Raw genomic sequence first — 16,360 nt, forward strand, 5'->3', positions numbered from 1 at the left:
GTGCCAAGTATAATCGCTAGGGCTGGGCGTCCGGACCCGAAAGACCGAGGACTCGACCCGAACCGAGGAAAAAAGCCCGATTCGGTTCGGTTTTAGAATAGAAATTTTCGGTTCGGTTCGGTCTCGGGTTCCATATTCATGTAATCGGTTCGGTCTCGGGTTCCATATTTTCAGGGCCCGAAAGCCCGAACCGACCCGAAAGTTATCCTTACATAAGTTTTCCTTTCTCTTTTCTTTGCAGGATGACTTGTAAAACGTTCCAATGTACAACCTAGAAAGGTTCCCTTATAGTTTCCATTAGGATAGTTATATTCTTGTGATACTTTACAATTTATATATTACAACACAGTGACACACCTTATATTAGGTTGCCAAAAAGAGACCCATCCAGGGGCCCCGTGGCTGCTGGTGACCTTTGATTTTGTAGCTAAATGAAATCTTTATCTTGATCACATGTAACATATACAATGATGTGGTGTTGGGCATTAGAAAAGGAAAAAAAATTGTTTCGTTTTTGTTTTTCGGTGGAAAACTGAAAATAAATGTTTGGGCCCAAAAAAGACCGAAAAAGCCCGAAAACCGAACCGGCCCGAATGGGTTCGGTTTCTGTCGGTTTTCAGTTTACAAAAAGACCGAACCGGCCCGAACCGACATTTTCGGGTTCGGTCTCGGTCTCACTAATTTTCGGGCCCGGCCCGACCCGAGCCCAGCCCTAATAATCGCCATATCTCGAATGATTCAAATGCTACAGTAGTCATTTGGATTATTTGGGAATGGGTAATAGAATTTATCTATTAAAGGAAGATCTCTACAAACACAAGTTCTAGATCATTGTTCGATTAAAGGATAATCCAATGGACTATAAGGAAATTAAGTAAATGCTTTGGTTGCTCGGTTAGTTGAGTTATAATGATGTCAATGTACTCATTGATTTAATTTTATTTCAAAGGACTCGAGCGTGTGCACTTGGATTCGGATAAAAGATCGAAAGTCGGGATCGAACCCGAATGTGGACGAGCACTCCATATCCAGGTAGGGTGAGCTGTCCCTTCCTTGTTAGAGGATTTTCTATGTGTGGAATGCACTAGTAAAATAGTATGTTGCCTGTAAATACGTTTTTGGTTGTCCATTAGTCGATGCCTCGTGATACCTGTGTTCTCATAACTGATACTTGTTGATTGCGAAAACCGAGGCTAGACTTGCATGTTGAGATATTGTACCCCTTGTATGTTTGTACTTGTGACCTGAAAGTGAATGGGACCTAGACGCGTAGATTCCTAGGGATCCCACGGTGTCGATAACCGTGAACCTCCGGAGGGGGCCGTGCTCCTATGTTTGTCGAGAAAGAGTGAGTACAGACAGTGAACCAGTCATAGGAGACTCAGGGCCAGGAAACGGACACTTTCGCTACTTGTAGTCGGAAGTACTACAGAGTAGTTGGCCGGTTCTCGAAGGATGACGAACCAGGTCGGTCACCGATTTGTTTTATTTTAGCCGGCAGGTAACTATCTCGGAGCTCCAAATTGTGTGAAGCATACTGCATATGCTTTATAAAAGAAATAAATGTTTGTGGTTGCCTCTTTTTAAAGTATTTTCGATAAACGTGCACAATATTATGTAGTAAATAATTTCAAGTATATTATCTTTCAAACCTAGCATGGTTGGGTCGGCCCCTACTGGGCATGCGAGGACGAAAGCTCACCCCTACTATAGTGTGCAGGTTCGAGCATGTGGTCGGGAAGCGTACAGGGGAGGCACATGACCTGGCTTGGCGTATTTCTCTTTGACTTTGTTAAAAGAAGGTTTTGGTCCTTTATCGGATTTTAAAGTAACTTATTTATTTATTTATTTGTTTCGTATTCGCTTATTTACAAAAATTCCGGGAGACCCGTAACCCTGGGGCGCGTCTCCCATATTTGTATCTACTTAGTGATTTGTTATTTCCCAAATTGGGCTCCTATTGTAGGCCCAAATCCTTTAGCACACTTTAAATTCCGCCTTTAAAAATATGTTGTTCGGTTGCTAGAGTGATTTGTCCAAGAAAGTGTTTTGTAAACCAACAGTCTGAACCCAAAAGGCCTTGTGATTTCGGGTTGATGAGTTATCGGGATGTCATTCGTGACATGTCGGTTCCTCATTGGCTCGGAGTCGCGGCGCTGTGGGACCCCCCTCTCGGGTCACCACAGATTTGTTTTTAAAAATTTAGGTATCATTTTGATCACTTTTAAAAATTTAGGTATCATTTTGATCACTTTTGAAAGTTAGGTATCATTTTGTCCGGTGCAAGAAAGTTTTGACCCTAGTGGTGGGTTTTACTCGTTGGAATATGACGTGCACTTTGAGTTGTTTTAAACCCAATGAGATTAATGGGAACTCTGAAATCAGTATAATTAGCCTTGACTTACTAAATTGAGACGCAAAAGGACCTTTAGGGTTTAGGGGCTGGGGCTGGGGCTTACTCATGGTCTAAGGGCTTATGGGAATTCTTCTGAGAAAAAAAAAAAAAAAAAAGAGCTTATAGGAATGTAATGTGGTTCCAAGGAATTGCACTTACTAATGCTGCTTTGCTCATTTAGGCTTTGTTTAATCAAAGATGCATGTAATAGATAGACTCAGATATGTATGGCTATAAACATTATGATACTTTATTAGAATAATTTCTTTCCTTATATCTGTATGGATCTAGAAACATATGACTGCTCCCTTACATTTGCACGTAGGATCCAGTAACAGCTTTATCTCATTTATCTGTTCTGTCTGGTTAACTATGGGTGTTCTGGTGAAGTTTTGGATGATCTTGTTGTAAGGGAGGGTCTCATCTGGACAATTTGTTCTTCATTAACTCCCATTCTCTTAGCATAAAGCCCTGCCTCGAAGAATTGTTTAAGTGCATCTTCAGTGTATTCCTTCCCTTCCTTGACAGTCATCTTCTTCCCCGTCTTTTCTGGGTAACTTGTAAATAGGTTATCTCCTTTTAGCACGGCTGCAAGTTGCAGTACCTCCTGCTGAAATTCACTAAGCTTGGCGTCTTCCTTTGCCGTGCTGTTTCTGGTTGGGACTGGTTCAGGTAGTTGCTCTACTCAAATTTAACATTGCAGGCAATAAACAATCAAACATTAGGAGCCATGCACTTTACAAATGGTCTTTTTCTAGTTGGTTAGCTAGTAATGAAGTCGATGTGACTAACCTGGACAATCAGTTCTGGGTTCTGTCCTTGTTTGCACAATGCCTTCAAAGGTACCAGCCCATTCATCCCTCTTTGTTAGGAATGGTGCAGACAGGTTGAACACCTTCTTAACAGTTGCTGGAATTGACGAGTGTTCAAATTCCGAATTCGGAAATGGTGATCCGTTAGGCCCATGAACAACTGCATGCATCATTCATCATTGTCATACTCAGAGTTAACAATTCCAAAGATAATTTCTTTATTCTTGTTGCGTGTTGATATTCAGCCACAGATGTATAGAATCAATCAGTTAATTAAGAAAAGTAAAACCCCTTCCTCTCTATGTGAAGTAGCCTATAGAACCAAAATTCATTGGCAGTACCAAGAAATTATGATGCCAATAGTAATAAAGATTGTGTCAGTTGGAATCGTATTAAATCATGGCGTACGTACTGTTTTATGTAACTGAAACATTGCGTGTTGGAAAGCTTGTGCATTTGAAAATAGAGAGAATCCATACAAGTATATGCTAGCTGTGTTTATACCCAGAAGCCAACCCAGTGTCTTTTCAAGTATTGTAATTGACAAGTTGTACCAAATGAATGATTATCTAACTCAATGACTGATAACGACTACCTGAGTGAAACCAGCAGCTAAATAGTTATGTATACTTAACTAAGGCTATCAACCCCGCTATCTTTCATTTATTTATGTGAAAGTGATGCCATGATTTTCATTATTTCACACTCGTATCTAATGAGACATTGATTTGTTCCCCTCAACATGATACGTAACCTAGAAACAAAGACTCAAATGAAGGAAAAAAAAGAAGAAGAAGACCATCACATCAGTTCCCTTTCCTTTAGTTATCCATGAAGTATAATGCACGCAATAGGTTCTATATTAATGCTTCTGCTTTTAGACTTCTATTTTTTTTTTTAGGGGCATATGCTTTTGTTTCTAGATTTTTATTCCTAAACCTCAGCAAGAGGGCACTGCCGGTGGAAAGTTCTACGGTACATTAATTTACCAATATATCAAATAGACTAGATTTGATATATAGAGGTGGACTGACTCCATGCATAAGTAGACTAGCTTGATTTAATCTCAAACTCTGTATCAAACTAGTCTATTCAATGTATTAGTACATTAATGTACTGTAGACAATCCTGTTGCTGCAGCCATGAGCACAGTACCAACAAAAGAAATAACAAAAACTAGTTTAAAGATGTATAGTACTGGTACTTACCGGTACCCTTTTCTATCCAGGGTGACACCAAGATGGTCGGAACCCTAACTCCCAACCGATTGAACTGAAACAAGAAAGGCTCCGGCCCTACAATCCCATCCGGGCTGGGAACCCCATCAACGGGAGTAGGCACATGATCGTAGAACCCACCATGTTCATCATATGTGATGACCAACAAGGTCTGGTTCCATTGCGGACTCGCCCTCAGTATCTCGTAGACCTCCTTGACGAACATTTGGCCGTGGTACACATCATGCGATGGATGGTCATCGTTTGCGGGTGCGAACTTGAGATCAAAGTATCTCTGCTCCACAACAGTGTAGGATGGCAGCTTCCCTTGCTTTGCATGGGCCTTGAAGGCGTCATATAGGTGGAAGTTGCCCAAGTACTTGAGCTTCCTCAAATTACGGTAGAACAATGTGGTCGGAATGTTTTGGTAGTATATTCCAAAGGATATTCCTTCATCGTCAAGGTTCTCGAAGATGGTTCTTTGTGGGTAACCCTTGGCCAGAAGTGACGCAATGTTGCTTGTTGCACCAGCAGATGTCCCCGAATGAACAAAGAGGCGATTCGGCTGTGTTGAGGATGGCACCGAGGCAAACCACCTGCATGCAGAGCCAAGTTTTTTTAACATGGTTATTATTGCTTACAAGTTGAATAGATAAACAACCGAAATGGATTCCGTTTGATAATTTCACCACTTGTGGGTGATTAATTCTATATATGGTCGAAAAGAATAGCATCACTCTCATCAACTATGGTCTAGTCTAATATTGGTATTTCTCTCATATGTTCTTGACCAAAAAGGCAAAAGTAAAATTTTGTATTTCCCAAGTTTTTTTCTGTTTTTATTTTTCCTATCGGTCAGATAGTATAAAAATTTATTTTTCGATATTTTATTGACCCTCAATAAAATGATTATTGATTTTCAAGAAACACTTCACTGACCGTCAATAACAGTTTGCGATTCCACAATAAACATTTTTCTGACATAGAAATTTATAGTCTTTTACATTTGGTTCTAAGTCTAACCTTGAAAAATAAATGATACTAATCTTTATTGACACATGCATCGCATGTGTGAAACAGTTTTATTTTTTACGTTTTGCAGGAAAAAAAGTCGGAAGTTATATGTATAGCGTATAAGAATTTATTCCACATTCTTCACAAATATATAACTTTCCAATCTCACTATCTCCGGATATAATTTCCTCTGAATTTTTATTTTCATTTATTATTTTGTAGTTTAACTTCATATATAAAAAACTGTTTTAAATTATCCGGCCTATTGTCTAAGGATATATATGTTATTTCACACCCATTTTGTTCTCTTAATAATAGTATAAATAGGTATGAAAAAAAAAATTGGATTTATTTTTCTAGAATTAAATGATTATTCTGTATTTCTGTACTTTCTTAGCCCATAATAGTTTATTCTTGTATTTTTCTTCCAAGAGTTAACCGCCAATTAGATTGTTTGTATTTATAGTTTCCGTCTGTCATTACTAGTAGTTTACTATGGGACACACAGTTTTATGGAGTATTTTCTCCATTGTCGACTGAACCGTCTGAACGTGTAAAGTTTACGGACAAAACCAATGAAACCACCCTACCCTATATAAAGCTAGCTAGGCTAGCTTGATCTTTGCGTTTGTTTTTTTCTTAAATTCTAATGTGTTTTGATTCCTTTGTGTCTCTCCCAGTCAGCTGTCTCTCTCATGAGTATTACAATGTCTTAGTAATTGATGAGAAACAGTGAACATCAAAAGGGCTTGTGACTTCCTTTCTACTGTACCAGCAGAAAGAAAACGAAAAAGGTTTGTAGCTTTGTGCACAATCACAAGATTTTATGGAAAGGAAAATAAAATGAATGGAAGAGATAGATAAGGTAATTAATTAAGGTAGGAGAAAAAGAAGTAATTAATGGATTATGAGTACCTGTCAACAACTGCGAATTCAGAAACAAGAGCTTTGTAGACGGCGACGATGTCGGGATTGAAGCCATTCATGACATCCTGGGACATGGTGGTGGTGTTGTCCATGGAGTAAGCCTGCTGAGCAAACCCGTTCATCGGAGGTGGGTTTCCCGACGAGGTGTTGCCGGCGTCGGACCCGAATATCTGCTCTCTAATGGCTTGGAACGAGTGACCCGGGTCCGGGTCGACGTAGTGAGACTCGTTCTTGAAGAAGATGCGCTTCGAGTTTGGGTCACTGGTGTTGAGAGGGTTGGACTCGGAGCCATCCACGCCGTTTATTTCAGGGTTGAGTCTCTTCATCCACCCGATCATGTGGTCGAACGACCTGTTCTCCATCACCAGCACCACGATGGTCTTGATGGGGCTGCTGCCGCCCCCATGCAAGCCAAGAAGAAGAAGCAGAAATGTGATGAAAATGGAGCTTCCACGGACACCCATTAACTCAAGAATTGAATACCAAATATGGAATATTGGATATGATTCTAGTGTTGCATGGATTGATGGATGAGAGAGTGACTTGTGGTTCTTGCAATTATTTTCAGTTGAATCCCGTGAGGAGTGAGGAGTCAATTTTTATAGGATGGTGGGTGGGACAGTACTGGGCTTAATTATGTAAATGATTATATATGTGGATATAGTTTTATGTTTTTTTTTTTCTCTTTTTCATTAATTTGAATCGAGATTCATTCATAACATTAATTCTTTTACATAAAGTTATGCTTTTTATTCTTGCTCATGGATTTAGTTAAATTTTCAATCTAAATTCGTTCAGTATCCACGGATCCATGCTTCGGATACGGATCAAAATCTGATCCATTTATAGATTTATCAATACTAGACATCAAAGGACAAAGCAAAATTAAAAATAGATCACTCTCTTATCTTAAAGGTCAAAAGAGCTCAGCATCACCAATTATTTGGTGATAGGCATATATAATCAAAGACATATGCACCTTCCACAATCAGTTGAGGGACCTAACCCTCAAAGAAAACAACAGTTTTCTTCAATGGCGAAGAAAACACTGGCAATGAGTTTTTCAAAAGTAGAAGGTAATCATCCCCAACATGGCAACATGCAAAAGTCAATACAAGAGGACAACAGCATGATGGAAGATGGAAGATGGATGATGGAATTTAAACATTTTTTTCATATCAATTGAGCACCATTATATCTATAATTTTCTACAACTCTGGATCAAATGTCATCTATTCATTTAGTATTACCGTTACCCATGATATCTCCACAAAAACATTAAGGTGAAACTTCCTTAAACTGTAAATTCTTGTGATGGGTAATTTCGCTTGTAACCAATTAAGCTACACAAGAAAACACCAATTTGCACCAACCTCTTACATTTCCATAATAGACCCAATTGTGGAATGGTGAGGCTTTTGTCCGACTAAGCTCTTTTTAATATCATGGATTTTTTCTTTTAAATATTTTGGACAAAGATTCGGTTTTTACTATTGAAAAATATAAATCAAATTGTGATTTTCTTTCTTTCTTTTTTGTCTAAGATAGTTTCAATGATCAATTCATGGAGGACTCTAACTTACATCTGAAAATTCTAGAGAGAGAGGCTCCTCGCCTCTAGATTTTTCTCCCCATCCATCCCATTGAGAGTCAACCGTCCAAGCATCCCTCCATCCAATGGCGTAGCCAGAAACATGAACTAGGAGGGTCAAAATTCAGATAACAATGATTAAACAAAAATAAAATTTCATCAAATAACATAAAATTGCATATATTAGTTTATATATAACATTCTTCTAATAAAAGAAAAATCATAAATCATTACAATACTCAAATATAATAGATTCCTTCAAACCAATTATAATTGTTCACAACGATTGCTCTTATTTTAGTATATATTGATGGGGTTTTATTATCAATACAATCAAACATATCTTTCTCAATATATGTAATCAGCTGTCATTAATCCACACATCTCACGTTCGGTTTGGCAAATCACCTTTTATAATTTTTATGGTAGAATAAATTAAGGGCTAAAGTCTGTTTAGTCCCTGTACTATGTCTCTCTCATCGTTTCAGTCCCTGACATTCCAATTTAATCTGAAAAGTCCCTGATGTCTCAATTTCAGTCTAATAGGTCCTTTCCACGAAAAATTAGAAATTGGCATTGGGTGAAATGTCCAATATACCCCTCAGTTATTTTTTTTTCTTTTTTTTTTCCTTTTTTTTCTTTTTCCTTTTTAATTTCTTTTTTTTCTTTTTTCTTTTTTCTTTTTCCTTTTTCCTTTTTAATTTCATTTTTCCTTTTTTTATTTTTATTTTTTTCCTTTTTCCATTTTAATTTATTTTTTTTTCTTTTTTCATTTTTCCTTTTTAATTTTTTTTTTCCTTTTTAATTTCTTTTTTTCCATTTTTCTTTTTTCTTTTTCATTTCTTTTTTGCTTTTTAATTTCTTTTTTGCTATTTCTTCTTTTTTTCTTGTTCATTTTTAATTTTTTTTCCTTTTTAAGTTCTTTTTTCTTTTTCGTTTTGCCTACTTTCTACTTCCTCAACCCACCAGTCCCATTCCGATCAAACTCCACAACCCATCTGTTTCCCAATCAGCTCGGAAATTCATCGCTAAACCACTCCCCTCTTGTTTTCACAGTCTACTTCTCTCTCTCCCACTCAAATCCCACTTTCTCTGTCCACATCAAGCCTCAATTTGGAAACTTTTCACTGAAAATTACCATTTTTTAACTTTTTACTGAAAACTACCATTTTTTCAAACTCTGAGGTTTTTGGGTCTTGCTCAAAATGGTGATTTGGATTTTGGGTTTGGTTGAAATGGTGGTTTTTGATGGCCAAGTTGACAAAAACCAGAAGTGAAGAAGAAGAATAGTGATGGAAAAGAAAAATGGCCGCTGGTGTGGAGAACAAGAATTGGAGTTTCGGGTCGATCTGGATTGGTTCGCCGACGTGGCGCTACTGATGCAGCAGAATACGATGGTCATTAAAAAGGAAAAAGAAAAAAGAAAAAAGAAATTAAAAAGGAAAAAAGAAAAATAAAAAAAGGAAAAAAGAAATTAAAAAGGAAAAAGAAAAAAAAAATGAAAATGGAAAAAGGAAAAAAAGAAAAATAAAAGGAAAAAGAAAAAAAAAATTAAAAAGGAAAAAGAAAAAAGAAACAAGAAAAAAAAGAAATTAAAAAGGAAAAAGAAAAAATAAAAAAAAAGAAATTAAAATGGAAAAAGGAAAAAAATAAAATAAAAAAAAGGAAAAAAAAAAGAAAAAAAAGAAATTAAAAAGGAAAAAAATAAATTAAAAAGGAAAAAAAGAAAAAAGAAATAACTGAGGGGTATATTGGACATTTCACTCAAGGCCAATTCCTAATTTCCCGCGGAAAGGACCTATTAGACGGAAATTGAGACCTCAGGGACTTTTTAGATTAAATTGGAATGTCAGGGACTGAAACGATGAGAGAGGCATAGTACAGGGACTAAACAGACTTTAGCCCATAAATTAAATTTATTAATCTGTAAAAATTTCTGAACTATACAGAGAATTAAAGGATTTTTTTTTTTTTGAATTGAAGTTATTAATAAGTTACAAACAAAAGCTTAATCTCTAGTAAAAGACAAGATGAACTCTTTGGTCATATATAGATACAAGCGTAGAAAGATGACTAGGAGAAAGAAAAAACAAGTAAAAAAAATCTAAACATATACAGGATAATCATTGATTAACTGATCAATGAATAAAATATAGTATTTTGCCAAAAAAAGAAAAATGAATAAAATATAGTAAGAAATTAAAAGAATGGTGGAGCTGTGCAATTGTCCAAGCTGTGGATAATTGGTAAGAGAGTTAAAACTGTTCAACCATTTTTTTGTCTTTTCTGTCAGAAGGGTCAAACAACACATTAAAATACAATATTATGGAGAAGTCTATAATAATTCAACCAATCAGGAAGCATTCTAAAAAACTGAGAAGGGTCAAATGACCCTTCTGGCCCTAGTGTGTCTACGCCCTTGCCTCCATCCTCACTCACCTCCATCTGCCTCCATCCACAACTATAATCCTTTGCATCCTTTGTGGAGTTTTTGCTAGCTTTGTCCAGATTATACACCCTCTTGTGGTGATTATGCTGGCTGTGTCCAGATCTAGAGGGCCTATCTCCTCCTCTCACTATGTTCTTTCAATTTCTTGTCAATTAGCTCAGAAATTCTTCAAATATGATATCAGCCCCCAGAATTCCTCCCACCCAATATCCCACACCAACTCTCCTCCCTCTACCACTGACTTTCATGGAGATTCTCATGGCTACCTCTATAAAGTGAAAATCACTTATCAAGAGGAGTATGGGTGCTCACGCCGTCACGCGTGGGTGTTTCACCCCATTATCCATTGTATTTTTTCTTTGTTGCTGACTTTTGTCCCCCTTTGGTGGCAGTGGTTCTCTCCCGGATCGTTGGGTTCTGGTGGAGATGAGAAGGTCAGTCTATGTTATTGGCTCCTCCTCCGTATTATCATGTATTTTGGGTATGATTGGATTTGCTTTCTGGGATTATATTAGCATCGGTTTCTCGGACTATTTCCCTTGAATTGGGCTCTTTTGGCGACATTTTGGTAGATGATTGTGTGGCAGTTCGTCGGCGTGCAATATGGCTGGGGTGGCGGCTGCAGTGGTATCGATTTAGGATATTTTCTTTTTAATTTTTAGGGTTACCTTCTTATGACCAGATTCATATGAAATTAGGTTAGATGTATAATTTTCCTACTCTTGTTTAGCTTGTAATTCGAAGCTTTGGGCTCTCTCTTTGGGTTTTATCCCTTTGGGTTTATTAATGAATATTATCACTTTGACCAAAAAAAAAAAATAGCATCAATGATGAGGAATATATATTATAATAAATTATTATTAGCTAGTCATATTTCTATATTTTTTCTTACATGGACAAGAACGACCGTGCAAGGTATGATGAGTTTGACAAATGCTAATATGCTATGATGCATAATGCGGCCCGGAGATTGTGATTGGTCCTGCAATATCTCTTGTTTGGGTAGAGACTAATTATAACCATTTCCCCATTAATTAATAAGAAACCCCTAATAACTAAGTTATCTATTGCGAAGGAAATGATTGAAAAAAAAAAAAAATAGAAACGAAGTAAAAAAAAAAAACAAGGATAGGACATCTCAGACAAAGAGAATAACTATGAGTATGGTTACTGTCACCCTTCTATTTTCTTAAGAGCTTTACTACAAAATAACACTATTATTTACTAATAGCAGACTCCAAAACCAATAGCCCATGCGGTCAATAATTGAAACAGGCTGTCAGCCCATTTTTAGAAAAAACACTCAAATATTAAGAAAATTACGAAACATGCCACTGAGACTCACATAACCCATTTCTCCCAAAATCAGAACGGTTCCAAAATTGAAACCATCCCAAAATCCAAATCCTCCCTAAATCAATCTAGGGCTGCAACGAAGGTAGGGGACGAAGCAGCTGGCAGATCGAGGAGGCGAAGCAACCGGCGAAGGGAGGCTGCGAATCCGGCGAAACAAGGCTGCCAAACCGGCGAGGAAGCGCGAGATCCAGGCGGAGAAGTGAAGCCTTTGACTGCCGAGGAATTGGAGCAGTACGAGTCCATTTCGGAGTCCTCCGACTCTGACTCCGACGACGGCCTCGAAGACGAGGAAGAGGACGGCGACGAAGACGAGGATGACGACGACGACGACGACGACAACGACGCGGATGATGAAGACGATGAGGATGAAGATGACGACGACGATGTCCAGGAGGTCGTACAGTCCTCCGGTGGCCCTCCGGTTCAGTCAATAGACGATGAGGACGACGAAGAAGACGAGGAAGAGGCTGAAGGAGGCGATGACGACGACGACGGCGAGGGAGATGACGACGACGACGAGGGCGAGGATGAGGTAATTAGCCAAATCTTTCCTTTATTTTCCTTATTTGTTAAAGTAGCTTTCATTACTTTCCGGTTGAAAATTTTCAGATCTGGTCCTATTTGTTGTTTTGTTTTCTATTTTACTAGTCAGATTTACGTTTCTCAGGTTACCGGAGCTCTGAGAGCTGGGGCGGTGGAGTACCCCGAGCGACTGGGCCAGCCTGTGTGCCAGGTATTTGGTTTGTGTAACTGAATTTGATGCTTGAGGTTTAGGGTGATATGAGGCAGATCACATGTATTGGGTGGAGTAATTTCTAATGTGGATCATTTCATGCTTTTGTTTGTTTGTTTGTTATTGCTGGGAAATTATGAATTTAGCTTGTTTGATTGTGCTTTGCTTCGTTAATTACAGTACTATATGAGGACGGGGATGTCCAAATTTGGCGCCACTTGTAAGTATCACCATCCTAAGCAGGGAGGAGGCTCTGCGGCCCCTGTATCACTAAATTACTATGGATACCCATTACGACCGGTTTGTGTTTCTTGATCATAACTTTAATTTTTTCTAATTGTTTTTCATATTAGTATTCCTGTTTCATGACTGAGGGAAGGTCTTGCCATCAATGTATTATTTTTCAAATAATACAGGGTGAAAGAGAGTGTTCCTACTATGTGAAAACTGGATAGATAATTGGACCAGATCTGAAAGTATGACCAAATAATTGGTGCTGAATAAAATTGAATTTCAATTTTTTTTCCCTGTATTTGGTGGATTCTCAGTTTAGTATTGATGGTCAGTAGCTTTAGTTTTGTGTTTATAGTACTTTCTTATTGGATTGGTGGTGTTGTGTATTGCTTTAGTTTTGTGTTTATGGTACTTTCTTATTGGATTAGGATGGAGCTAATGAAAGCAATGCTAAAGTGAGCAAACGCGAGAAGGCCAGGCTAGTATACTACTGGGGGCCAATACACTACTGCGGATCAGTACACTAATGCGGATCAGTACACTACTGAGGGTCAGTATACTACTGGGGGGTCAGTATACTACTGGGGCTAGTATACTGCTGGGGGTGACAGACTACTAATCCTCAGTACACTACTGCTTGTATGCGGAAGCAGCAAAGCTAGAGATAAATGATAGTGTCCAAGTTTCATATTATAATATGTACAAATAGTTTTTGGAATTATTAAATAAAAGAGTTGTTTCTAAGAAAAACAAAGATGAAATGTAGAGATATTCTTTTTTCATAATGCGATCTCTGAAATATATTTATTGTTGAGTGCTACTGAGGATCAGTACACTACTGAGGGTCAGTGCTACCATTAGAAATCAGTTGAGGTTATTTTTGTAATTTCTCATTAACAGAACAATTCAAAAAATTAGTAGGAAAATGGCCGCACGGGATATGGGCCCTTGCACATGGGTCATGAACAGTATCGCAAGGGAAATATAAAAAAAAGGCCTGTTAATGGTAAATATTGGATAAAAAGTGTAGTTAGTGGTAATTTGTTTTTTTCTTAATTCACCCTACAAACATTTGAATTATTGAAAGACGATATTACCCAAGTGCAAAATTACTAATACGCACACTAATTTTCTAAAATTTAAATTTGTAAAGAAAAATAAATATATAAAAAATTAATTAAACTTTAATTTTTTTTTTTTTAATAAAAAAAACCCTAGCAGAGCCCTTCGCACTCTAGCCTCCGCCTGAACCCTAGCCACCGCCCTGCGTGTTTCCGGCGGATCTGGCCACCGCCTGAACTCTAGCCTCCGCTTGAACCCTAGCCATCGCCCTGCGTTTTTCAGCATGACACATCGGATTCTTGTTTGGAATTGCAATGGTATAGTCAACAACGTTACGTGTCGAAACCTCCTCGACGTGGTGAGAAAGGAAAGGCCTAGGCTTGTATTTCTTTCGAAAGCTCTCTGTGATGAGAAACAGATTGATACACTTCGTGTTAAGATTGGTTTTGACAACGTTGTAGCAAAGGAGAAAGGGAAGTTTAGTCAGGGGCTAGCCCTATTTTGGATGAATGATGTCCAGGTTCACCTACATCACTTCTCAACTCGCCATATTGATGCCTGGATAGGTGCACTGGACCGGTGGTAGTTTACGCGCATTTACGGCTATGCTATTCAGGCTAGGAGGGATATCACTTGGAACTTGATGCGATATCTCCATTCTGAATCCAACTTACCGTGGCTGATAGCTGAGGACTTTAATGAGATTCTTAGTTCCAATGAGAAGACGGGGGGAGCTTCACGTAGGTTTTCACAGATGCATGTTCCAGACGGCAGTTGATGACTGTGGTATGGTGGATATGGGGTTTCACGGAAGCCCATATACGTGGTGGGATCATCAAACTAAGGAGAGGCTGGATAGGAGTTTGTGGACGCCGTCTTTGCAGGCTCTCTTCCCCCATTCCCGTACTGTCCATCTTAAACGTGGCGATTCTAATCATCTGCCGCTGTTGGGGGCGACACCGTTGCAGATAAGGAAAAGGTGTAGGAGGCCTTTTAGGTTTGAAGAATACTGGGCATGCCATGGGGAGTGCGGTGATGTGATCACTAAAGGGTGGGCTTTACCGGTAACTGATGATCCTATGCGTCAAGTATGCATGAAGTTGGCCTCCACTAGTAAACTCCTTCAAGGTTGGCAAAGAAATGTGTTTCACCATAGACGTGAAGAGATGACGGCCGTGGAACGGAGGCTTGACTCTTTGATCAGTCAACAGTTCTTACCGGCTCAGGTGGAGGAAAATAAAAGACTAACAGCCCGGTATCAGGAGTTACAATCAATGGAGGAAACGTACTGGAGACAGAGGAGTAAATCAGATTGGTTGAAGGACTAAGACCAGAACACCGCTTTTTTCCACCGTCGTGCTTCTGTTAGAAAAGAGAGAATGCAATCCATGGCTTAAACAATGAGGCAGCTCAGTGGGTTACTTCTCCGGTAGGGGTGGAGATTATTGTCACAAGTTATTATGCCAATTTATTCACTTCACAGGGGGTCAATGAAGAGGCATTGCAGACTATACTGAGGGTTGTTCCACAACGTGTTTCCGGCATAATGAACGGGAAGTTGTTGGCTCTGTACACTGATGACGAAGTGCGCAGAGCACTCTTCCAAATGCACCCTTCTACGTCGCCAGGCTCGGATAGTATGCCTCCATTCTTTTATCAAAAGTACTGGAACACGGTAGGCCCTGATGATTGTTTTGCAGTAAAGGAAGTACTCAAATCTGGTTCTTTAATGCGAGAGATTAATTACACTCATGTGACTCTAATCCCTAAGGTGGAGACGCCTACTGATCTGACACAGCTTAGGCTAATAACTTTGTGTAATATTATTTACAAAATTTGTTCTAAAGTATTGGCCAACAGGTTAAAGAAAGTGCTTACTGAAGTTGTCTCTCCGCTTCAAAGTGCCTTTGTTCCGGGCAGGTTAATATCCAATGATACACTGGTGGCCAATGAAGTAGCTCATCAGATGCACATAAACAAAAGAATCGGTGATGAAACTTTTGCTTTGAAACTGGATAGCAGCAAGGCTTATGACAGGTTGGAATGGGATTTTTTATGACAGATGCTATTGAGGCTAGGGGTTGATAGCAGATGGGTAGAGCTTATAATGTCATGTCTGACAATAGTGAGGTACTCTTTTAATCTCAATGGTGAGCCAAGAGGCTTTGTTATTCCATCTGAGGGTATCAAACAAGGAGATCCATTTTCTCCCTATTTGTTCATCCTCTGTGCGGAAGGCCTTTCCTCCTTAATAACTCACTTTGTTCAGCAGGGTTGGCTATAAGGAGTGAGTTTAGCTCTTACGGCCCCCAAACTACATCACTTGCTCTTCGCTGATTACAACTTTTTATATGGGAAGGCATCCCTGGAAGAATGCCAGCAAATCAGGAACATTTTGTACACTTATGAGATTGCTTAATTCTAGTCAAAGAGTTAACCTTGATAAAAGCAGTGTTGCTTTTTCCAAGAATGTTCAGATGCAGACACAGGAGCAGTTAGCTATAGTATTGGGTGTACAACAAGTAGACAAGCATGAAAGATATTTAGATCTTCCAACTCATGTGGGTAGG

General features: G+C 38.7%; 2 protein-coding genes across 2 annotated transcripts; one reads left to right on the plus strand and one right to left on the minus strand.

The window, feature by feature from the left end:
• Positions 1 to 2,621: 2,621 nt before the first annotated feature.
• LOC133733656 (non-specific phospholipase C2) lies at positions 2,622 to 6,946 on the minus strand. The gene is made up of 4 exons (XM_062161304.1): positions 6,354 to 6,946; positions 4,416 to 5,020; positions 3,188 to 3,367; positions 2,622 to 3,076 (listed from the first exon to the last, which is right to left on the minus strand). The coding sequence occupies exons 1-4, from the start codon at positions 6,827 to 6,829 to the stop codon at positions 2,766 to 2,768; spliced, it is 1,572 nt and encodes a 523-aa protein (XP_062017288.1). The 5' UTR covers positions 6,830 to 6,946; the 3' UTR covers positions 2,622 to 2,765.
• A 3,542-nt stretch (positions 6,947 to 10,488) lies between these two features.
• Positions 10,489 to 13,393, plus strand: LOC133730620 (uncharacterized). The gene is made up of 6 exons (XM_062158174.1): positions 10,489 to 10,680; positions 10,798 to 10,839; positions 11,775 to 12,293; positions 12,429 to 12,494; positions 12,675 to 12,794; positions 13,157 to 13,393. The coding sequence occupies exons 1-6, from the start codon at positions 10,489 to 10,491 to the stop codon at positions 13,253 to 13,255; spliced, it is 1,038 nt and encodes a 345-aa protein (XP_062014158.1). The 3' UTR covers positions 13,256 to 13,393.
• The last annotated feature ends 2,967 nt before the right edge of the window (positions 13,394 to 16,360 follow it).

This window comes from Rosa rugosa, chromosome 2 (genome assembly GCF_958449725.1).
Source record: "Rosa rugosa chromosome 2, drRosRugo1.1, whole genome shotgun sequence".
Classification (NCBI taxonomy): Eukaryota; Viridiplantae; Streptophyta; class Magnoliopsida; order Rosales; family Rosaceae; genus Rosa; species Rosa rugosa.